The sequence below is a fragment of the Phacochoerus africanus genome, chromosome 1 (genome assembly GCF_016906955.1).
Source record: "Phacochoerus africanus isolate WHEZ1 chromosome 1, ROS_Pafr_v1, whole genome shotgun sequence".
Lineage (NCBI taxonomy): Eukaryota > Metazoa > Chordata > Mammalia > Artiodactyla > Suidae > Phacochoerus > Phacochoerus africanus.
Window position 1 is genome coordinate 201,203,081 of NC_062544.1, and position 24,273 is coordinate 201,227,353.

General features: G+C 35.8%; 1 protein-coding gene across 6 annotated transcripts in view; it reads left to right on the forward strand.

Annotated features, from left to right (window-relative positions):
* Positions 1–24,273, forward strand: part of ATP11B (ATPase phospholipid transporting 11B (putative)) — a 139,582-nt gene that overhangs the window by 94,945 nt on the left and 20,364 nt on the right. For 5 of the 6 annotated variants that reach the window (XM_047787231.1, XM_047787221.1, XM_047787250.1 and 2 more), the window contains 8 exons: positions 849–951; positions 5,892–6,037; positions 6,973–7,032; positions 8,736–8,863; positions 9,843–9,981; positions 21,659–21,724; positions 22,276–22,379; positions 23,907–24,072. In XM_047787231.1, the coding sequence (XP_047643187.1) occupies positions 849–951; positions 5,892–6,037; positions 6,973–7,032; positions 8,736–8,863; positions 9,843–9,981; positions 21,659–21,724; positions 22,276–22,379; positions 23,907–24,072 (912 nt within the window). Of the gene's footprint in view, positions 1–848; positions 952–5,891; positions 6,038–6,972; positions 7,033–8,735; positions 8,864–9,842; positions 9,982–21,658; positions 21,725–22,275; positions 22,380–23,906; positions 24,073–24,273 lie in introns of those variants that run through there. The other variant, XM_047787270.1, reaches the window with a different exon arrangement.

A 24,273-nucleotide genomic window follows, 5' to 3' on the forward strand; every position in this document is an offset into this window, starting at 1 on the left:
ATTGCTTTTTTTTTTTTTTTTAAGTGGCTTATGGAAATTCCTGGGCCAGGGATTGAAGTTGAGCCATAGTTGTGACCCATGCTGCAACTGCAGCAGTGCCAGATCCTTTAACCCACTGTGCTGAGCCAGGGATCAAACCCACAGCTTCACAGCAACCTGAATTAGATTTTTAACCTACTGCACCACAGTAGGAACTCCTAATCTGATTGCTTTTTATATTTTAAAAGATTTTGTTACAAGAGAAAATAATTATCTTTCCTCTATATCAAAATGGAAGGAATAATTTCTTGAGAAAGAAAAAAATTCGCCTGACGAAGTTCAATTAATTGTAATTATTTCTACATACTTAATCACTATTAAGCTTTTTACAAATTTAAATTGTATTTAAAAGATTCTTGCTTTCCATCATAAAATCGAAAGTTGGGGAGTTCCCATCGTGGCTCAGCGGAAACGAATGCGACTAGTATCCATGAGGACACAGCTTCGATCCCTGGCCTTGTTCAGTGGGTTAAGGATCTGGTGTTGCTGTAAGCTGTGGTGTAGGCCAGCAGCTACAGCTCCGATTGGACCCCTAGCCTGGGAACCTCCATATGCCACAGGTGCTGCCCTAAAAAGACAAATAAATAAATAAATCCAGAGATGGTACTCTGTTTTGCTATGTCATTTCTGAAAGTCATTCTTAGCATCTTAATGTATACAGCCCTCACAAAAAAGTGCATGTTATTATCTGATATAGAATTAATTTTTTTCAATACTTTACTGTTCTTACAACAGAGTCATTTCAGATCAATGACATATAAATAGAAGATTGAAATTTTATCATAACTAATTAGTTCTATGTCTTTCAGGTAATAAGACTGATAAAAATCTCACCTGAGAAACCTATAACATTGGCTGTTGGTGATGGTGCTAATGATGTCAGCATGATACAAGAAGCACATGTTGGCATAGGTGACTGATTTTTTTTCTTTTCCCTTGAACTTTTAAAGTTATTTGGTGATTTTGAATTTTCCTTTTGTAGACTAAGGCACAATATCAAATATATTAACGAGAATCTAAATGCAACAGGGTAATATGTCATAGTGTATCCCCATCAGAAACCAATTATAATTAAGCCCAATATTTAGGATATTTTAACTCCAAATTTTCAAAGAAATAAATGCCACATTAGTTAATTTTATCTTTGCCAATTCTCCTTCCCAATAAAGTACATGCCATTTTGTACCTTTTAAAAGTACTTTCACATTATTTTATCTTTTTTTGTTGTTGTTGTTGTTGTTGCTATTTCTTGGGCCGCTCCCGCGGCATATGGAGGTTCCCAGGCTAGGGGTCCAATCGGAGGTGTAGCCACTGGCCTACGCCAGAGCCACAACAACTCGGGATCCGAGCCGCGTCTGCAACCTACACCACCGCTCACAGCAATGCCAGATCGTTAACCCACTGAGCAAGGGCAGGGACCGAACCCGCAACCTCATGATTCCTAGTCGGATTCGTTAACCACTGCGCCACGACGGGAACTCCTTATCTTTTTTAAGTGCTGCACCCATGGCATGTGGAGGTTCCCAGGCTAGGGTCGAATCAGGGCCGTAGCTGCCAGCCTACACCACAGCCACAGCAACGCTAAATCTGAGCCGAGTCTACGACCTACATCACAGCTCACGGCAACGCTGGATCCTTAACCCACTGAGCAAGGCCAAGGTTTGAACCTTTGTCCTCATGGATACAAGTCAGATTTGTTTCCCCTGAGCCACTCTGGGAACTCCTATTTTATCATTTTTAAACTCCAAATTTGGGATTTACATAGTTAACCATCATGGTTTTCAATTCTTGGTTTTTTTTTGTCTTTTTGTCATTTCTAGGGCCGCTTCTGCGGCATATGGAGGTTCCCAGGCTAGGGGTCTAATTGGAGCTGTAGCCGCTGGCCTATACCAGAGCCACGGCAACGCTGGATCCAAGCTGCTTCTGCAACCTACACCACCGCTCACAGCAATGCCAGATCGTTAACCCACTGAGCAAGGCCAGGGATCGAACCCACAACCTCATGGTTCCTAGTCGGATTCGTTAACCACTGAGCCACGACAGAAACTCCCTTCAGTTCTTTTTTTAGAATATTAATTAATTTATTCATCAATCTAAAGATTCAACAATTATTTTAAAGATTTTTTTTTTTTCAATTTTGACAGAGATTTCTAGCTTAATAGCATTAGCTGTAGTTCAATATTATTTTGTCACTAGGGTAATATTGACTTTTCACTGCAATTTAGAGCAGTGTTTCTCAAATTTGGGTAATAGACCTCTTTTTAAATATACAAATCCTCCAGACTCATAGACTTGCTCTAACTTGTGTTTACAGTGCTACTAATATCATTACTTAAACATCTCATGTTTATGGCCTTTATACCATTTTAAATCCACCATAAGTTTACAGACTCAATTTAAAGGAAAGAGAAAAATGAAAGAAAGTGTTAAATTAACATTTAATTTGGATTAAGCCCCTTTACTGAAACCAAATTGCCATTTTTTTAATGATTTTTATTTTCTCCATTATAGCTGGTTTACAGTGTAAAGATAGTTTTAGAGATAAGGAATTATACTAAACTGTAGTTAAATTACCACTTATTTCCTATGTAAACCTTTTTTTTTTTTTTTTTGCTTTTTAGAGTCGCACCCACGGCATGTGGAAGTTTCCAGGCTAGAGGTCAAATCGGTGCTACATTTTCCGGCCTATGCCACAGCCACAGCAATGCCAGATCTGAGTCGAGTCTGCAGTCTACACCACAGTTCACGGCAAGACCAGATCCCTGACACACTGAGCATACTCATGGACACTAGCCAGATTTGTTTCTGTTGTGCCATAATGGGAAATCCTTTAAACTGTATTCTGACCTATATTCCTTAATAATTTTATTATACAAATGCTGAAGCAAAAGAGAAAAGTATGGTTTTTTTAATTGAAGGATAAAATTTTAGAGTTAGAAAAGAGGATAATTCTTGCTCTGGAACTGCCTCTGTACTTTGATGAGTGGTTATTGACTAATATTTCCACTCAAATCAACTCCTTCCTCTTCGGGATAATTAACTCTTCATTTTGAAAACTTCATTTTCTTTTTGGTGCATGTCCTGTTGTTTCCTATAAATCTTCAAAACAATTTGATAATTTCCTATGCTATATGTTAGAGCATAAAAAACTATAGTGTTTATAACAGTTTGATTGTAGTATGGTAACAACCAGACCAGTGAACAGAATCAATTCAAAGACCTAGGAATTTATTATATATAAAAGGAGATGTTTCACATAAGTAGGGAAACAAATTATTTGATAAAAAGTACTGATATAACCAGCTATAATGGAAAAAATAAAAATCATTTTATATATATATATATATAAAAAGTACTGATATAACTAGTTATTTGAGAAAAAAAGGAAGTGGGTCCCTTTCCATCGCTGATAGCAAAAAAAATCCAGGTGGATTAAAGATTTAAATAATTTTTAAGGACCATAAAAAATAATAGGAAACCTTAATGAATAATCTTGTTATTTGAAGTATGGAAGGATCTTTTAAGTACAAAACCAACCAAAGCAAGGAACTAAAAAGGGAAAGATCAATAGGTATGGCAGAAGTAAATACTTCCTATAAACAAATTTAAAGACAAAACTAATAAAGAATATTTACAAAGTCTTAATATTCCTAATATATGAGGTCTTAAAGTAAGGCAGAATAAGAAAAACACTCTTGTAGGGAGTTCGCATTGTGATGCAGTGGAAACAAATCCGACTAGTATCCATGAGGATGCAGGTTCGATCCCTGGCCTCACTCAATGGGTCGGGGATCTGGTTTTGACATGAGTTGTGGTGTAGGTCGCAGACACAGCTCATCCTGCGTTGCTGTGGCATAGGTTGGCAGCTGTAGCACCAATTTGACCCCAAGCCTGAAACTTCCATATGCCGGGGGTGTGACCCTAAAAAAAAAGGAAAAACTCTCATGGAAGTATGTTGAATGAATGATGTGAGCCATCTGTTGTCACAACAGGAGAAATTTAAAATGAATATTAAATGAATGAAAAAAGTCTTCATTCTCCCTAATAATCAAAAGAATTTAAGATTGCCTGTCAGATTGGCAAAAATTACAGATTGAGAAAACCTGGAATTGGCAAAGGTGTAACAAATGCCCTTATATGATGTTGTGGAATTATAAATTGGTATATCCTGCATTACTGTGTATAACCATTTTAAATGTGTGTCTGTTGACCTAACAGTTACGCATCTAGGAATTCCTTTTAAGAAAATAAATGAATATATTGACAAACATAAGTTATAAACCATGTTTATAGTATAGTAAGTGACAAAAGCAGATTACAAAACAAATATTCCCGTATCTTTATACATTTGTTTGTATGTATATATGTATGCAGAAGGAAAAATTAATTCTAAAAGGATATAGACCAGAGATAGTGGTTTTCTCTAGGTGTTGTAAATATAGGTGATTGTCTTTACCTATACATTTTGGAATATTTTGATCCTTTTATGATAAAAATTAAAATTTTTAATTTAAAAAATTTTTTCAAAGTACTTCAGCATTGAAAAACAAGCTTGGCAGTAACTCTTTTGAAACCTAGACAATAATTGTAACAAAAAAAGGACTCATTTATCAGATAAAATTATGTACTGATTTCAAATCAAATAATAGTGTACATTTTTGTTTTAAAAAGCACACTGACCTATGCATTAAAGTTTTAAAACAGTTAAACATAGTCATTTTGGCTTGGTCGAAATTTGCGTATGGCATATTTATTATGTTCGTTGGAAACAGTGAAGTTAAAGCTGTTTTACAGCATTCTTTTCATTAAAAATCTGTTAACTAGTGCTTCTTGTTAGTCTAAAAAAGATGTTCTTAGATCCTGAACTTTTTTTTTTTTTGTCTTTTTGCCGTTTTCTTGGGCCGCTCCCGTGGCATATGGAGGTTCCCAGGCTAGGGATCGAATCGGAACTAGAGCTGTAGCTACCAGCGTATGCCACAGCCACAGCAACGCGGGATCCAAGCCACATCTGTGACCTACACCACAGCTCACGGCAACACCGGATCCTTAACCCACTGAGCAAGGCCAGGGATTGAACCCATAACCTCATAGTTCCTAGTTGGATTCATTAACCACTGAGCCAAGACGGGAACTCTTAATATTATTTTTATATTAATTGTATTTTATTCTAATTCTTTGAAAATTGATGTTACATGCCCGGTATATGTTACAGCGTTATATCAATTACTTTTTTTTTTTTTGTCTTTTTAGGGCTGCACCCACAGCACATGGAAGTTCCTAGACTAGGGGTCGAATCCAAGCTGTAGCTCCTGGTCTACGCCACTGCCACAGCAACACGGGATCTGAGCAATGTCTGTGACCCCACACCACAGCTCACAGCAGTGCTGGATCCTTAACCCACTGAGCAAAGCCAGGGATCAAAGCTGCATCTTCATGGATGCCAGTCCGATTCGTTTCCGCTGAGCCACGATGGGAATTCCAATTACATGTTTTAGTTACATGTTGTATTCCTTTGGGGAATCTATTGTCTACTATATATTTTTTTCTTTTTTGGACACCCCCATGGCATATGGAAGTTCCAAGGCTCAAATCCAAGCTGCAGTTTCAACCTGTGCCACAGCTGCAGCAATGCCAGATTCTTAACCCACTGTACAGGGCTGGAGAGAAGACACCAGATCCTTAACCCGCTGCAGTGCAGCGGCACCTCTATATTGTCTGCTATATTTTAGAATATAGTGATCTTAGGTCCAGGTTTAACTGTTATAAATAATCTAAAGATATTTGCAGATATAGCATGAAAATTATACTTACAAGTTATCAATGAATTTACCTTTTTGTCCACTTTATTACAGGGATCATGGGGAAAGAAGGAAGACAAGCTGCAAGGAACAGTGACTATGCAATAGCTAGATTTAAATTCCTCTCCAAATTGCTTTTTGTTCATGGTCATTTTTATTATATTAGAATAGCTACCCTTGTACAGTATTTTTTTTATAAGGTGAGTTCATGGAGATATTTTAGAATCAGTTACTAACAGAGTATTTGAGGTTTCAATTTAAGGAGTGCTATTATCATACAGCTTACTTTCTTCTTCTTTTTTTTTTTTTTTTTTAGGGCTGTACCCGTGGCATATGGAAATTCCCAGGCTAGGGGTCAGATCAAATTCCCAGGCTATGCCACAGCAACACCAGATCCAAGCCGTGACTGTGACCTACTCCACAGCTCACAGCAATGCCAAATCCTTAACTCCACTGAGTTCCAGGCATCAAACTCACATCCTCATGGATACTAGGTGGGTTCATTACCACTGAGCCACAACAGGAACTCCCATATGAATTATTCTTTAAAGTTGTTTCTATAAGTAAAAATAACACCTTATGGAATATACTTTTGTCATTTTGTCATTAACTTAATGTGTATTCACATAAAGCAAATCAGTAGTTGCCAGAGGCCAAAAGTATAGGTGATAGAATTAGCTGGAAATGGATATAAGAGAACTTAACATGACAGAAAACTTCTCTAATTGATTGTGTGGTGGTTACATGGGTGTATAAATTTGTCAGAACACATCAGAATTCACACTTGAAATTGATTACTTTATGCAAATTAGAATGTAATTAATTTGATTTCCTTGATGTTATTTTGTCCTAAAAGTATTAAATAATACTTGTCAGGTTGTAAATTCAAAATTATGGTATTGCTTGGCAATAATACAAGTCAAAGGTATTTTATTCTAGCATTTGCAATGCTGCATAGACTTATAGACATTTTTTAATAAAATATGAATCCTGTTTTCCCATTTTCTATGGGTAAGTTCTTAATGTTTAGATCAACTGCGATTGTATTTTTGGATTCTTTAATAGCCATTTTTAGAAATTGTTTCTCTTTTAGACCTAAGTATTTTAATTATTTCAATTTAATCTTGTTTTCCAGAATGTGTGCTTTATCACACCCCAATTTTTATATCAGTTCTACTGTTTGTTTTCTCAACAAGTAAGTAAATAGAAGTTTTTGTTTTTCCTTTTAGAATAAAGTATGTGTGTTCACTTTTTTTTTTTTTTGTCTTTTTGCCATTTCTAGGGCCGCTTCTGCGGCATATGGAGGTTCCCAGGCTAGGGGTCGAATCGGAGCTGTAGCCTCTGGCCTACGCCAGAGCCACAGCACTGCGGGATCCGAGCCGAGTCTGCAACCTACACCACAGCTCACGGCAACACCAGATCGTTAACCCACTGAGCAAGGGCAGGGACCGAACCCGCAACCTCATGATTCCTAGTCGGATTCGTTAACCACTGCGCCACGACGGGAACTCCGTGTGTTCACTTTTTGATAGATGTTTGGAGGGACTTTTTCTGTTTTTTCTGGTCCTACAGATAACTACACGAAACTTTTCTAATTAGTATATGTAATCAGCATAACATCCATAATTCTCTATTCTGACTTTAAGTTTGAAGCAAGTGTTAATCAAAATATATTTTAATTCTGGAAGCTTTTTTAAAAAAATAGATATTGACTCTTAATAGCTTATGAGAGAATTTTGCTTTTTTCAACTTACGTGTAATATTTCTGTAAACTCTGTATCAAGCCAAGCAAGGTATTTGTTGAGATGATACCTCATTATTTATTTTTTGACTCATATAATTTTTTAAGATTTGGAAGATACATTAGTGATTGAGTTCAGGGATGGCATATAGGTTTCATATACGAAGGTAAATAAGTGGTAGAGGCCCCAAGAGTGCTATACTGAAAAGGTTCTGAAGTCAGAGGCTCAGAGGGAGAAGTCTTTTAATAGGTTAGCAGTAGCTGTAATGAACACATGGTGCGTCTTTTGTTGACCTGCTCCTCCTGACTAATTGGGCACCCTTTTCACAAACCACACTCCATATCTCTAATGGATCAAGATGTTTGTTCTAATTTATTGAGATGACAAGAGTGTAATTATCTAAGGTTTTTTATGAGTTGTTTGTACCCTTAATCACTGTTTTCTCCTCTGTTTACAAACTGTAACTCTAAATTTCAAATATTTGCTTGGGCATTGATTGCCAGTAACAATATTTGCTTACTTGAGTGAAACTGAGAATGCTATAAGAGCATATAACAAGGAGACTTAACCTATTTTTATTAGGATTGGGGGAAATTGATAGTGTAATTTGAAAGACAGTATCAATATCAAGAAAAGCAGTATGTGAAGTATAGGCAAAATGCTAAGTAATTACTACCAACAGGAGCCACATATGACTGTTTAGAAGTAGCAGCTGTCATTAGGAATGTGAGCCATTGTTTAATCCATGATCCATTTATGGATTAAAGTATAGGACTCAACTGGGAAACAAAGCCATGAAAACAAAACTATATGTTTAGCACATCAAAGGAATAATAACAACCTTAGGATGCAAGTAGGAAAATTGTGTAAAATTACCTCACAGTGACCAAAGTGTGGGGTATCTTGATATATAGATCCAATTCACCATAATTCCAGAATCACTTGACATAACAAAACATTCCAGTTTCTGCAGAGAGTATAAACCTAGAGACATTACATCTATATAAGAAGCAAATTGGAATTATTAAAATGGATTTTGTGTAGATTGAAAAAATTATATAATTTTTATTTTTAATATGCTTTGTAATTATATGCATAAGTATAATAGTAGTATATAGTTTAGGGTCTTAAAATTCCTACCAATTTCTCTTTCTAGACACTATATGACAGTGTGTACCTGACTTTATACAATATTTGTTTTACATCCCTACCTATTCTGATATATAGTCTATTGGAACAGCATATAGACCCTCATGTATTACAGAACAAGCCCACCCTCTATCGGTAAGTATTTTCTAGTATTAAATGTCCATAATGTTTCTTATTGCAAGTAGTATATATTATATAGTTATCAACTTTTAAAAGTACCTTAAAATTAAGGAGATATAGTAGGCATTGTCTTGGTGATTGAGGCTTTCCTAAGGAAAGTACTTTAATTGTCATATGGTTTATAATTGTTAAACATTAAGGAGAATATTTAAATTTTCCAATGTTTTTAGGAAAGAATACTTTCATTCTAAGAATGCATTGAGCAATCGCGTAATTTGCACTTAGATTATAAACCAGTAATACTCTATTTCATCAGCACAGAACTTATTCAGTAATTAGTTGCCTCTGGAGTTCCTATTAGTTACATGTTCTAGCACTGCCAAATTTATGAGAGGTGATCATACAAAATACAAGATTGAGGACGTAATTCCCACTCCAGATCTCCTGGGTTATTCCTGCTTTCTCAGAATCAAGTACTCATAGATACATGGAACCAGCTCAGGACCAGCTTATTGCTTGCACATTAACGTGACCTCTGCTCTCATAGAGATATTCGGCCATACAAAAATGTCAGTATCTTACCTTGATTTCCTAGGATATCTAGGACTGGGCTTGACCCTAGATCAGCACAGACTGTTCTCATAATAGCTTTTGATAAACATGAACTCAATTAGGAACCTCAGTGCTGAACCTAACTCATATGACTCCACTGAAAAGACAGTCATGGTAGAGTGACTGTTTATGACAGATAAATCAACTTTTCAAAGTTAAACTGAAGTATGTTTATATCATATTTAGATATACTTATCAACTCTTTTATAGATATATGGTATTTTAAGCAGTGGGTTATAAATTGGGTTTTATTCTTTCTGTTAAAATTTTTAAGCAATTTTAAATTAAAAAATCCATCATGTTTTTGTTTATCAAATTATAATTATTTAGTAGATATAAATAATAAGTCCTAATGTTTTGTTTTGTTTTTTTTAATTTGCAGAGACATCAGTAAAAACCGTCAACTAAGTATGAAAACATTTCTTTATTGGACCATCTTAGGTTTTAGTCATGCTTTTATTTTCTTTTTTGGATCCTATTTTCTAATAGGGAAAGATACATCTCTGCTTGGAAATGGCCAGGTAAAATATATAAATTTTTTCCTACATCACAGCCGTAGCAATGTGGGATCCTTAACCCAATGAGCAAGGCCAGGGATTGAACCCACATCCCCACGGATACTAGTCGAGTTCTTAACCCACTAAGCCACAACAGGAATTCGATGTAGTTTTTTAAGTAGTGTTTTCAATAATTTGATTTGGTGTGGTTTTTGATAAATTTCTGTCATAAAAAATAAAAAGTACATTCACGTTATTAAATTGCAGATGTGGAAATGCAATTATAAAAAGGTCTTCAACTTTTTTTTACTTAATGAAATTTTATACAAATAAAAATTAAAATAGAAAAGCAATGCGATGTAATCTTAGTATGAAACTCAAGTTACCTAAGCAGTTTTGCCATTCAAAAATTAATTCTCAGGCAATATGTTCATGCTCCTGCATGTTCTTCACTTAAGGACTGTGTTTTTTAATAATAGCTACTGTTTACTTAGTACTTGATATTGTGCTCATCAGTGCTTTACATGCCCCATTTCCATTAATCCTCATTATAATCCTATTGGAGAGATAATTATGGTCCGGCTTTTTTAGATGAGAAATAAAAACTTAGTGTTTAGGTTTTCACTTGTAATTGCAGGTGGATTTGGGGGAGGTGTTTGTTTGTTTTTGTTTGGTATGCTTAGGAAGTACTACTCTACTCTTCTGCGCACATCAGCAATTCTGAGGATGTCAGGTTACTGTTTAGAATAGCCGCTTTTCTGAAATGTGTAACTGGGAAGGAGTACCACACGATATGGTTTTTTTTTTTTTTTTAATTACTCAATGAATTAATTACATTTATAGTTGTATGATGATCATCACAATCCAATTTTATAGTATTTCTATCCCATACCCCCAGCACATCCCCCCACCACCCCCTAAACGGTCTCCTTTGGAAACCGTAAGTTTTTCAAAGTCTGTGAGTCAGTATCTGTTCTGCAAAAAAGATCATTGTGTCCTTTTTTCAGCTTCCACATGTTAAGTGATAGCATTTGATGTTGGCGTCTCATTGTCTGACTTCACTTAGCATGATAATTTCTGGGTCCATCCATGTTGCTAAGAATGCCAGTATTTTGTTCCTTTTAATGGCTGAGTAATATTCCATTGTGTATATGTACCACCTCTTCTTTAGCCACTCCTCTGTCAATGGACATTTAGGCTGTTTCCATGTCTTGACTATTGCAAATGGTGCTGTAGTGAACATTGGAGTACATGTGCCTTTTTGAGTCATGGTTTTCTCTGGATAGATGCCCAGGAGTGGGATTGCTGGATCAAATGGTAGTTCTATTTTTAGTTTTCTGAGGCATCTCTGTACTGTTTTCTACAGTGGTTGCACCAGTTTACAATCCCACAAATAGTGTAATAGGGTTCCTTTTTCTCTACACCCTCTCCAGCATTTATTGTTTGTAGACTTTCTGATGATGGCCATTCTGGCTGGTGTAAGGTGGTACCTCATAGTGGTTTTGATTTGCATTTCTTGAATGATGAGTGATGTTGAACATCTTTTCATGTGTTTTTTGGCCATCCACATGTCTTCTTTGGAGCACTGTCTGTTCAGATCTTCTGCCCATTTTTTGATGGGGTTGTTTGTTTTTTTGGTATTGAGTGGTAGGAGGTGTTTATAAATTTTGAGGATTAATCCCTTGTCAGTCACTTCATTTGCAAATATTTTCTCCCATTCTGACCACACAATATGTTGTTTCTGTGTCCTGATTGGAGTGCTCATGTTAAGAGACTCTGCAGAATGAGGCCTCTCTTTCTAGGCTTAGCTAGATGGGTTAGAAGGAAAAGAAATGACAGCTGTGCTACCATGGTAGACTGGAAATCCTTGTCACCTTTTGTTTCTTTTTCCATTCTAAAATATATTTGTAGATACAGAGACACAAGATTTGCAGTTGGGAAAATACGAAGTTTTATCTTTTCAATAAACATTTATTGAGGACCAACCATTTCCATGTACTACACTAGGATCTGGATATATAACAGTAACTAACACACTCAGTCATGGGTTGTGAGGGATAGAGAAAATAAGCAAGTTAAAATGATAACAAAAGTGCAGTGAAGGAAATGGGTTTCAATTGTAAAGTGGCTTTAACCATGCAAATCACTTTAGTTTGTGAAATAGGAACACATGTTATTGCACTTCACTTTTGAGAGTGCATTTAGCCTGGTTTAGACAAATATATGAATCTAGTTTGTGTAGATGAAAGTTATAGCACTTCCCCCCAAGTAATGACTACCTTTTGTTGAATTTTTTTCTCAGTGCCAAGTGTATTCCAGGTATTTGCTTATTAGTAAATTGTAATAACCCTATATGAGGAAAATAGTTGTTAACTTTTTTCATACTAGGAAATTAACCTCAGGTTAAGAAACTTGCCTCAGATCACATAATAGATTCCTAAGTATAATTCAAACTGAGATCTGTATGACGTCAAAGCCTGCGTGCTTAGCTATGATCTAAAATTTCTTTGAGAAGCAAGTATTAATTAGCCTGGTTCCCTTCTGTGAAGCATTGCCCCCTGTGCAAGGACCATCAAATATATGGGTATATGAGAGAGTATGCCCATTTCCACCCAAAATACTGGGCTAAGAGGGGAAAGAGTTAAGCAAGATATCATTGGATGAAAGGAAATTAAAGAGATCTTTCATTACTAGTTACTAGTTTTTTTTAAATGATTTTAAAAGTGACGTGTCCCCTTTATGGTAAATTTAAATACTATATAGAAAAATATATAAAGAAAATAAATGACCTGTTTTCCTTTTACCCAGTTGTAATTATCTCTGTCATTTTCATGTATTTTCTTCCATTCTTTTTTTTTACTATCTTTCATTAACTTCAGAATTTATATCTCCTTGTTTTCTCAATGAGAGCCTTATTATAATTATCCCCTTATTATAGCCTAAATGATTTCTCGTATTATTAAAAATTCTTCAGAAATTTTTTTCACAGCTACATAGTATTTTATTACGTGGCAAAAATTATTTAATTTAAGTATTCCCTTAATTTGAGAATTTAAATTTGTTTCTAGCTTTTAGCTTTTAAAATTAAATATTGAGCATGCCTTATACAAAAAAAAAAAACTTAATGAAAGGTAAATTATTATTGGCTCTTTAATACAAAGTTGTTTTTTGTTTTTTTTTAACCACCTGTTAATTATTGTTTGATGTGCTTTTTTTAAAAACTGAAATTTGTAAATCATTAATTTCTTTCATCTTTTAGCCTACCGGTTCTCCTACTCAGATATATACCACTAGAAATTAATCTACCACTCCCTGCCACCAATACTAGATATAATGGAAAAGAAACATACATTGGAGTCAGTCAAATTGGATTTATATCCTGGCACCTGGAGTTATCATTTGAGTGGTTTGGGATGAATTAGTTAATCTCTCCGAGGCTTGATTTCTTCCCTGCAAATTTAGGAGCATAATTACTTACCTACATGTTTGCTGTCAGGAATAAATGATATACGTGCAACATTAGGCATAGTGGCTAGCATATAAAAGTATTCAATAAATATTACCAGTATTACTTGTTATTAGTACTGTCAAATCATGTTTGATGTGAAGACCCTGTCCTACCCAATCCCACCTGACTTCTTTCTCTGAGAAACTCTCTCCTCTTTAGCTGTGTAGGTTAAACTATCCTTTCTGGCTCTCTTAGAACATGCAATGCTTATTTCTAGTTCCAAGCCATTACTGTTTCCTCCCTAGAGTACTCTTGCCTCCTTTTTTCCAAAGTCCTTCTTATAACCATCTACTCTTCAGGATTGACCCCACAGACCCCTGTCCTTTTGTTGCATCTCCCTCTTATGTGTCCCTGTACTTAAAGTCTGTTTAGACATCTAGGTCCATGTCCCATTGTCCCCACTGGATGTGTTGAATGCTTAATCATCTCTGCATGATCCTAAGAGAGGAGGAGAAAGAGTTGGAATAGTTATGGTCCATGTAGGGCAGAATAGTATAAGGGAAGTTAAGATTCTGCCCCATCTTTTGTGTAAGGGCCCAGCAGTATCATGAATATTATAGTTTTTTGGGTTTTGTTTTTTGTTTTTTGTTTGTTTGTTTTTTATCTTTTTGTCTTTTTGCCTTTTCTAGGGCCGCTCCTGCGGCATATGGAGGTTCCCAGGCTAGGGGTCTAATTAGAGCTGTTGCTGCCATCCCACGCCACAGCCACAGCAACTCGGGATCCAAGCCTCATCTGTGACCTATACCACAGCTCATGGGAACACTGGATCTTTAACCCAGTGAGCAAGGCCAGGGATCGAACCCTCAATCTCATGGTTCCTAGTCGGATTTGTTAACCACTGCGCCACGACGGGAACTCCTTTCAACAAATTTTTGAAGTATTATTTCATTCATATTCCTCTCAGATCTTTTTGATAGGTCTTCCTTTTCCCTTAGTAAAATATAAGAATCCTGGTAAGTTTTCTCTGAGATTTGGAAAGACTGAAAGAATGTATATGATATGTCTAATACCTGTTTGTGTATATGTCTGTAAAGCTGCTTTCCTATGGGCAGATCTTTATCTGCTAAGCATCATGAAAAAGACATTCCTTTACTGTCACTCCTTAACAAGTTGCTAGAGGACAAAAAAATAAAAGGGCTGAACTACTGGCTAATTTTTTAATTAGTTTTCTTCAAAATAGTGGATGAGTTAAACTTATATAAAATTTATCTGTCTTTATGCAGGCTTAAAATACTCAAAGTATTTGGAATAGAAGTATAAGTTAGAGACTGGGGCTTGTCTTCCAATACTTTAGTATCCTAGTACCACAAATATTTGTCAAAAAGTCACATTTGTGATTTGATGACTGTTTGGGTAAACTTTTATTTTTCAGAGTTGAAAGTGACCTTAACATAAAATTTTAAATTATTTCTGTAATCCAGTAGGATCACCTTTATTTGAGTCAGCTTTTTCTAACAGCCTTCATACAAGAAAGCAATCATCATTTATTTGTTTTTTTAATAAAATTTTTTATAGCTTTTTTGTTTGTTTGTTTGCTTTTTAGGGCCTCACATGCAACATATGGAAGTTTCCAGGCTAGGGGTGGAATTGGAACTGTTGCTGCCGACCTACACCACAGCCACAGCAATGTGGGATCCGAGCTGCACCTGAGCTACACCATAGCTCTTGGCAACACTGGATCCCTGACCCAGTGAGTAAGGCCAGGAATGAAACCTGCATCTTCATGGATACCAGTCGGATTCATTTCCACTGAGCCACAATGGGAATCCCCTAGAATCTTTTTTATTAGCAGAATTTTGACAGAAGTAAAAATCATTATAAAATATTTTATTTGTTAAAAATCTTAACGTAACTTTTAAAAAATGTCAAGTCCTCCAAGAATAATGGGAAAAAGAAACTGCCATGAAATCATTTTTTTGAAAGCAGCTTCATTGAGGTATAATCAGTATATAATCTGCACATATTTAAAATTCATAATTTGGTACCTTCTTTTACCATCTTAACATTTTCAAGAGTACAGTTCAGTAGTGTTACATACTTTTTTTTTTTTTTTTGTCTTTTCTAGGGCTGCATCCACAGCGTATGGAGATGCCCAGACTAGGGGTGTAATCAGAGCTGTAGCCACCGGTCTTTGACCTACATCACAGCTCACAGCAAAGCTGGATCCTTAACCCACTGAGCAAGGCCAGGGATCGAACCCACAACCTCATGGTTCCTAGTTGGATTCATTAACCACTGAGCCATGACAGGAACTCCACATACTTTTTCATCCTGCAAAACTAAAACTCTGTCCCTATTAAATAATTATCCATTTTCCCCTCTTCTCAGCCCCTGGAATTTACTGTTTTTTACTCTTTCTACGAATTTGACTACATATGAAATAATTTTTTTAAGTTACATAATCGGAAGGTGAACATCAACAAAGAATGTTTATTAAGGATAGTATAAATTACAGAGATAATGAAAGCCAAATAACTATGTTTTTTAAAAAAGGAAAATTTATCTGCTCCTTTGTTAATCTCTACAGAGTCAGTCATCTCATCTTGGGACCCTACTTGTTCTAATAATGTTGCTGTTGCTCAGAATATTTTTGGAAATAGCTTATGTTGTCTTTCTGTGATCTCAGTGAAGAAACTTTCTCAGGGGAGAAGCTATTTAAAATTAGAGATAAGGGAAGATGTTACTTAAGATTATAGATAAGAAAAATATGAGAGAAACAATTTAGATGGAAAGAGTTCACCTCCAGTTAAAGCAAACTTCCACAGAATGCCATGGCAAACACACCCTGGCTCGGTTAAGAATAGATTAGGAGAGTAAAATATATAAAGGAAGAAACTAGAAGAAAGGGAATTTTTGTCATATGGTAAGAGTAGAAAACTAAGATAATGTAGGAAGGAAAAGATCAGGAGAATAGTTTAAAAGGTAGCCAAGTTCCCATCCCAGCATTTCATTGTGTTCTGCTTGTCTAGTGGCTTCTTTTGAAGCCTTCAGGTAAAAAAGAAAATAATAATAAAAAAATAATCCTTTGTTAATTCAGGAAACCAAGCACTAATACCTATTCCATTTAATCTCGGTGGTCTGATATGAAAATTAAAGTCTAGATAACTACAGTTTAAAATAAGATCTCACCCAAATAAGTGCTTTTTGGGTTTTTTGTTTTGTTTTTGTTTTTGTCTTTTTGCCTTTTCTAGGGCCGCTCCCGTGGCATATGGAGGCTCCCAGGCTCGGGGTCGAATCGGAGCTGTAGCCGCCAGCCTACGCCAGAGCCACAGCAACACGGGATCCACACTGCATCTGCAACCCACACCACAGCTCACAGCTGCGCCGGATCCTCAATCCGCTGAGCAAGGCCAGGGATCGAACCCGCACCCCCATGGTTCCTAGTCGGATTCGCTAACCACAACGGGAACTCCCCAAATAAGTGTTTTTTAACTTGTTCATTTTGTTTTTGATTTGCTGAGGTATACAGAAAGTCAAAGAAAAATGTCTGATTTTTTTTTTTTTTCTTTCTCCTTATGGAGTTATACCCAGTTTGGAAAACTAAAATAATTAAAATTCAAAAAATGCAGGACTGGAGAAAAATAGAAAAAAAAACTATTAGAGTACTCTAATTCTAGTTACACTTCTCCAGTAGATATGCTAGAATTGTCAGACCCTCGGTACCATTCTCAAACATATATTCACTGTTTTACCACATTAAAAATTAAATGAGTTTCCTTGTGGTGCAGTGGGTTAAGGATCCAGCCTTGTCACTGCAGCGGCTCAGGTTGCTGTGGTGTAGGTTCAGTCCCTGGCCAGGAACTTCCACAGGACACCAAAAAAATAAAATAAAGGGAACAGGAAAGATTAAGGATGAAAAAGTAATTCTTCACTCCTTTATCAAGCCTTCCAGGTCTGGAGCATTTGTCAGATTAGTTAAGGGGAAATAATTAGCAACACACAACAGACTGAAGAGATGAAATTTCAAATTCTAATTTTGAAAGAGAAAAAAAAAAGCTTTTGTAATTCTTACTAGTACTTTTATTTTTTCATGATTTCTCCTCTTATTTCCTATCTTTAATTGATTTTTCTTTCACACTATACATCATCAGCGATTAAAACCTAACCATCAAATGGTAAGAGCACTGCGTTAAGACAAAAATTTACTATTTTATGTCTGTACTCCAAAGAGAAATCAGTATTCTTTATTTCAATTCAAATGATTTAACCACCATAATTACCAGTCAGGTCATTCAAGAACACATATGCAATTTAATTCCTATAAATAGATACAGATTTATTATAATTAGAGCTTATAATTAAAATATCTTTGATTATCTAGTACATTACAGGATTTCCCTATATGGTCATTTATTCATGAGACAAATATTTAAAGCATTAATAATATTCCAGGCAATTTGGTTGTGATGATCATTGTACAACTACAAATGTAATAAAATTCATTGAGTAATTTAAAAAAATACAATAATATTCCAGGTAATTTGTAGAAAATTATGTACATTAGAGAACAGAAATATATATACCTTGCTTATGGTATCACCCAATAATCAGCTATATGTTTAAAGCTGATACTAAAGAGATAGTTTGTACTGGAGAACTGAACAACAGTAACTAATTGCCTTCTCTATAAGTCTCATAAAAATCCCAAACTTACTATTAAAAAATAAAATCTTGACTTCTGCAAACCCATTTTCCTTCCATTTCTCAGGCAAAATTCTAAGAATCATCCTTGACTTCACTTCTTCCCTCACAACCCATACATGGTCACTTTGGTTTTAATCACACATTTCCTGAATGTTTCTATTTCTCTCCTCCTCCAAACTATTAGGATCATCACCATCTCTTTCTGGGACCATAGTAACTGCCCTCTTCCTGCTCCTGCTTCTGTTCTTCCCTTTCCTACTTTCTGTTCTCTACACAGCAGCCCAAGTGATCTTTTAAAAATGAAGAGATCTGGAGTTCCTGTCGTGGCTCAGCAGTAACGAACCTGACTAGTATCCATGAGGATGTGGGTTCAGTCCCTGCCCTCACTCAGTGGGTTAAGGATCTGGCATCGCCAGGATCCACGGTGTAGGTCGGAAATTCAGCTCAGATCCCACATTGCTGTGGCTGTGGCATAGGCCAGCAGCTGCAGCTCCAGTTCAACCCCTAGCCTGGGAACTTCCATATACTGCAGGTGAGGCCCTAAAAAGTAAAAAGAAAACAAAAGATCTAGACTGTATCTTGGACTGTATTTCCTACTACCTTCCCTTTTATTTACTCTACTCATCCACATTAGTTTTCTTGCTCTTTTAAACCAATTTGTTCCTGCTTTACTTCTGCACTTGTTATTTCTCTGCCTGGATGCTTTTCTCTCACGTAGTCATGTGAATGACTCTCTTATTTATTCACATTTGGTGAAACGTCACTGGTTTAAGTAGGCCCTTCTAGCCCACTTCATTAAAACCCCACCTTCCTCATCTTCCTTCAGTTCCTGACCTCTTGCTCTATATTTGCTTTTTTCATAGCACTAACCTATACCTGAAAGTATGTATTATTAAATCTGTTTATTTTCTGTCTCCTCCACAGTGTGTAAGCTCCATGAGGTCCGGAACTTTACCTTATCACTGCTTTATTCCCCAAGGTCTAAATGGTATTTGGCATAGAATAGATGCTCAGTTTTATGTCTTAAATATACAAATGAGTGATGAGTGATCCTTTTTAATTTGGAATACATTCTTGGCTTAATTAATTAGGTACAAGGTTAAGTTAGAAGAAGTGATCTGAAAAACAGATTGTGATAGAAAGTGTTTCAAGCATCTGTCTCTTCTGAGCAAGGGCAGATCCAGGTTTAGTAGAATAGTCTAAACTCTACTTATTTTGGCAGACCCTTATTAAAGGAAAAATCATAGAACTGTAAATACAAACTTAAGAGTATGTGGGAGTTCCCGTTGTGGCGCAGCAGAAATGAATCCAACTAGGAACCATGAGATTGTGGGTTCGATCCCTGGCCTTGCTCAGTGGGTTAAGGATCCGGTGTTGCTGTGAGCTGTAATGTGGATTGCAGACACAGCTCAGATCTGGCATTGCTGTGGCTGTGGCATAGGCCGGCAGCAACAGCTCCGATTAGACCCCTAGCCTGGGAACCTCCGTATGCTGTGAGTGCAGCCCTAAAAAGACAAAAGACAAAGAATGAAAGAGTATGTGAAAGTGACTATGAATAAGCATAAATACATCCCACTTAACCTAAACCAAAGTAATAAGCCCAACTCAACTTCTCTTTAGCCAAATCCCCAAAATGCCCTCTGCCACTCACTTCATCATCAAGTAAACTAGCTCAAGAGGAAATGAGAATGGAAAGAGTCTTAACTGATGATTGCACTTGAAATACATTACTTTTGCCAGTTTAAAAAAAGAGAATGTAAATGTGTTTTCCACAGTTCCCTCTAAGTCTATGAGTACCAGAAGGAGCCCTAAATCCTCTTCTGCTTCTGAGGAAGAAACCACATAACTAGCCGCAGTAAAAGCAGATACTGATGGATAGATGTGCTGTTGTTACCACCTCTAGGCACAGGTTTCCTGACAGTATCAAATACCTGTACCCATATGCCTGAAAGAGAAGACTCTTAAGAGCTGAGCTGAGTGAGACCTGATGATTTTTTCAGTATTTCCAGGTCATTTCTGGAGATGATAAAAGCAGGAAAAGTCAATATGACTTTTCCATTCTTTTCCACTTGACAAACTCTCCCAAGTACCCTCAAATAAAGAAATACTAGTTATCTCATTGTTGATTATAATAGCCATTATTTATTGATTGCTTATTATTTATACCATATACCCTGTTCTTTTTGCATATCTTAATTCTTTTTTTTTTCTTTTGTCTTTTTAGGACCACGCCCTCGGCACATGGAGGTTCCCACGCTGGGGGTCAAATCAGAGCTGTAGCCTATGTCACAGCCACAACAGCACCAGATCTGAACCACATCTGTGACCTACACCACAGCTCATGGCAAGTTTATGGCAACGCTGGATCCTTAACCCACTGAGCAAGGCCAGGGATTGAACCTGCATTCTCATGGATACTAGTCAGATTTGTTTCCACTGAGCCAGATGGGAATTCTTGCATACCCTAATTCTTATGGGAGCCTATAATGTGTTTCCCCATTTTATAGGTACAAAAAGTGACATAGAGAGAGGTTAAGTAATTTGTCAAGTAAATGCTGATTGTTAGAAATTCATAATTAATAATTTTTTAAGCCATTGGTAGAGACTGTTACTACTTTTTAAACTAAATTAGTACAAAGTTCTGGTTGTGCTCTTATTTGTGTAAATTAAATACTGACATTCTTTGGGAATTCTGCATTTTTAGTAAACCTTAGTTTTGACTATAAAGCCCTGGGAATACTATCTGATTGATGTAAACTGCATTTTCATACAAAATCATTTGAGGAGTAGTTCACTGGCCATTATCTTTCCTTTCAGGTGTTGGTTTTGTATGTAAATTTGTTTTTTACCTGTTCTGTCTATGCTATGTCCAGAAATACAGTGGCAGTTAATCTGCTGTGACTTCTGGTTAGAAGGGTTTTAGAAAATAATTGTGAGAGTTCCCATCGTGGCTCAGTGGTTAACAAATCTGACTAGGAACCATGAGGTTTCGGGTTTGATCCCTGGCCTCGCTCAGTGGGTTAAGGATCTGGCATTGCTGTGAGCTGTGGTATAGGTTGCAGATGAGGCTTGGATCCTGCGTTGCTGTGGCTCTGGCGTAGGCTGGCAGCTACAGCTCTGATTAGACCCCGAGCCTGGGAACCTCCATATGCTGTGGGTGCAGCCCAAGAAAAGACAAAAAAAAAAGAAAATAATTGTGATTGAACAGGTTTTTATCATCATTTTATCTGTGTTACAGGAATAAAGCAGTCACTAATGGCTATACCATTCAACTAAAAACTGTGCCACACAATTCCAAACCTTTCTTTGGGTTTCAACGCTGATAATGTTATCCAAACAATCATCTTATATAGTAATGAACATAGTAATGCTTTATAGTGTTTCTTTCATTTTCCTTTAATTTTTCTAATCAAGTCACAGATTTCAGTTGTGATGGGTGTAAATGGTACAAGTGATTTTTAGTGAAGAGTGTAATTACTTTTTGCCTCACATCTGATTTAGCAATATGTTAACATGTAATGCAATACTGGTTTATTCTTTCTCTTTTAGATGTTTGGAAACTGGACATTTGGCACCTTGGTCTTCACAGTCATGGTTATTACAGTCACAGCGAAGGTATGATATGGAAATTGGAATCATGGATACATTTTGTATCTGTATAATTCAAAGTTAATTTCCTTCATTTCTTTTGCTATAGGTAGATCAGTTTTCCCTTATCCTTTTCCAGTCATGAATAATTTTATAGATTGGTAGTTTAATAATTCACTTTAGTTTTTGTCAAAAAAAATCCTTTTTTAAGTTCATTGTTTTGGAAAGCCTCAGCTAATTTTTTTGGTGAAATAAAGGTTAACCCCACAATACTCATCTCTGAGTATTCTGCTTCTCTCTCTGTAATGTAAGATAACACAAATTGGTTTAAGCCATGGAGTTGAGAATAAAATACTCATGAAATTTTAATGCTGCTGTCTTCTAGAAGAAAAATGCTATTAACTTGAAAATGTTCAAATCTCATACCACGATCTTTCCGTTAATGTTTATCCTCTGAAGGATTTTTGCCATAGGAACCTTAGTCACTTATAATTGATACATTTTATTCTTGAGTTTTACCTGAGAAATTAAAGATTTATAAATTTACATTAGGGATTTTTTATTTTTACTTTTTTTAGATGGCTTTGGAAACACATTTTTGGACCTGGATCAATCACCTTGTTACCTGGGGATCTATTTTATTCTATTTTATATTTTCATTGTTTTATGGAGGGATTCTCTGGTGAGTTATTATATTTTAATTATGTTGATTCAACTCTAGTAAATATTGTGGTAGAGTTTATTATGTACAAATTCTTCTCAATAATTTTGAGACTCTATCCTGATAAGAAATGTAGTTCTTTCAGTTGATCTTCCTGATATGGAGGAAAAAAGACACAATTACTGGATGTCTACTACATTCTAAGTGTTTTATCTAAGATACTACATTGATTCATTACAATAATCTTATTACCCTCTTTTGTCTATTTGGAAACTGAGCTCCAAGATCACAAAGGTTAAAAAGTAGCAAAGGAGTTCCCGTCTCGGCTCAGTGGTTAGCGAATCCGACTAGGAACCATAAGGTTGCGGGTTCAGTCCCTGGCCTTGCTCAGTGGGTCAAGGATCTGGCTTTGCCATGAGCTGTGGTATAGGTCGCAGATGCGGCTCGGATCCTACGTTGCTGTGGCTCTGGTGTAGGCCAGCTACAGCTCCGATTAGACCCCCAGCCTGGGAACCTCCATATGCTGTGGAAGCGGCTCAAGAAATGGCAAAAAAAGACAAAAAAAAAGGTAGCAAAGCTAGGATTTACTTGACAGTTAATGTTCTTTACACTAACCATATTCCCTCTAAATTATTATTACTGTATATAATAAAATAAGTCACATAGAATCTTTAAATTTTCATGAATGAGTTAACTCTCTCAAAAGTAAATAGTATGCTGCATCTTCATTGATAAAAATCAGATAGTCATCTATTCTGATAGACTAAAAATTAATGCCTCTCCTAAGATTCTTTGGTAAGCTGTGGACAACTAAAGTCTCTCAACTGGAGAATTTATATTACGTTTGCCTGCTGTGCCTGGGATCCCTATACCAGACAAAATATTACAAAAAGTGGGCAAAAAACTTGGATTAGCTAAACATTAAATTTCATTTTGGAATATAAAAGGATACTCTTATAAATATCATCATTTGTTTGTAATGTTTGTTTTTAATCCTCTTTATTTCTCCATTTCTTTCTGTATTTCCCCATATTTTGAAGCAATACATACATAAACCCAAATCTTGATAATACATTCTACTATGTAAAATATTTGTGAGTGCATTTTTTTTTAATACATGTGAAGAGAAGATCCTCTAAGTAGAGCTTTTTAATCTAAGCTTTGCATAATCAGGCTTGTTGTTGCTTATCAAGTATGTTGTTATGTACTTTTCCTTGGTTTTTTTGGTCTCTTAAGCCTATATTACTACCTAATTCTACCTAATTCTTTTGATATCCTACCACTAAGATAGAATTATTTAGCCAGCTACTTGTCACTTTCCTAATTATAAAAACTATAGCTGTTACTGAAACAAATTAAATTGGATTTTATTTTTAACAGTTAAAGTCTATCTTGGTTTATTAGTTGATTAATTAAATTACACTGATTCCAAATTTTGAACATTTTCCCATAGTATTCTTCAAATATAGTAGATTTACTTAATGTCTTGATTTAAGAATCTATCCTATTAGTTTCTACTTTTATTAAGACCATTTTCTTTCTTTGCAGGCCATTTTTGGGCTCCCAAAATATGTATTTTGTATTTATTGAGCTCCTGTCAAGTGGTTCTGCTTGGTTTGCCATAATCCTCATGGTTGTTACATGTCTGTTTCTTGATATTGTGAAGAAAGTATTTGACCGACAGCTCCATCCTACAAATATTGAAAAGGCACAGGTATCCACTTGTTATATACAATACCTTTTTAATCGGAAGTCTTTAATGATGAATAACTGTCATTATAATTTGCTTATATTAGAAAATAGGAAATTGTCTATTCCTATAACAGGTATTCTATAAGTATTATTAAATGTGGTATTTTTAAAGATATTGTTGCTATTTTATGACTCCTGACAAATTATAATTTTTAAATTACAT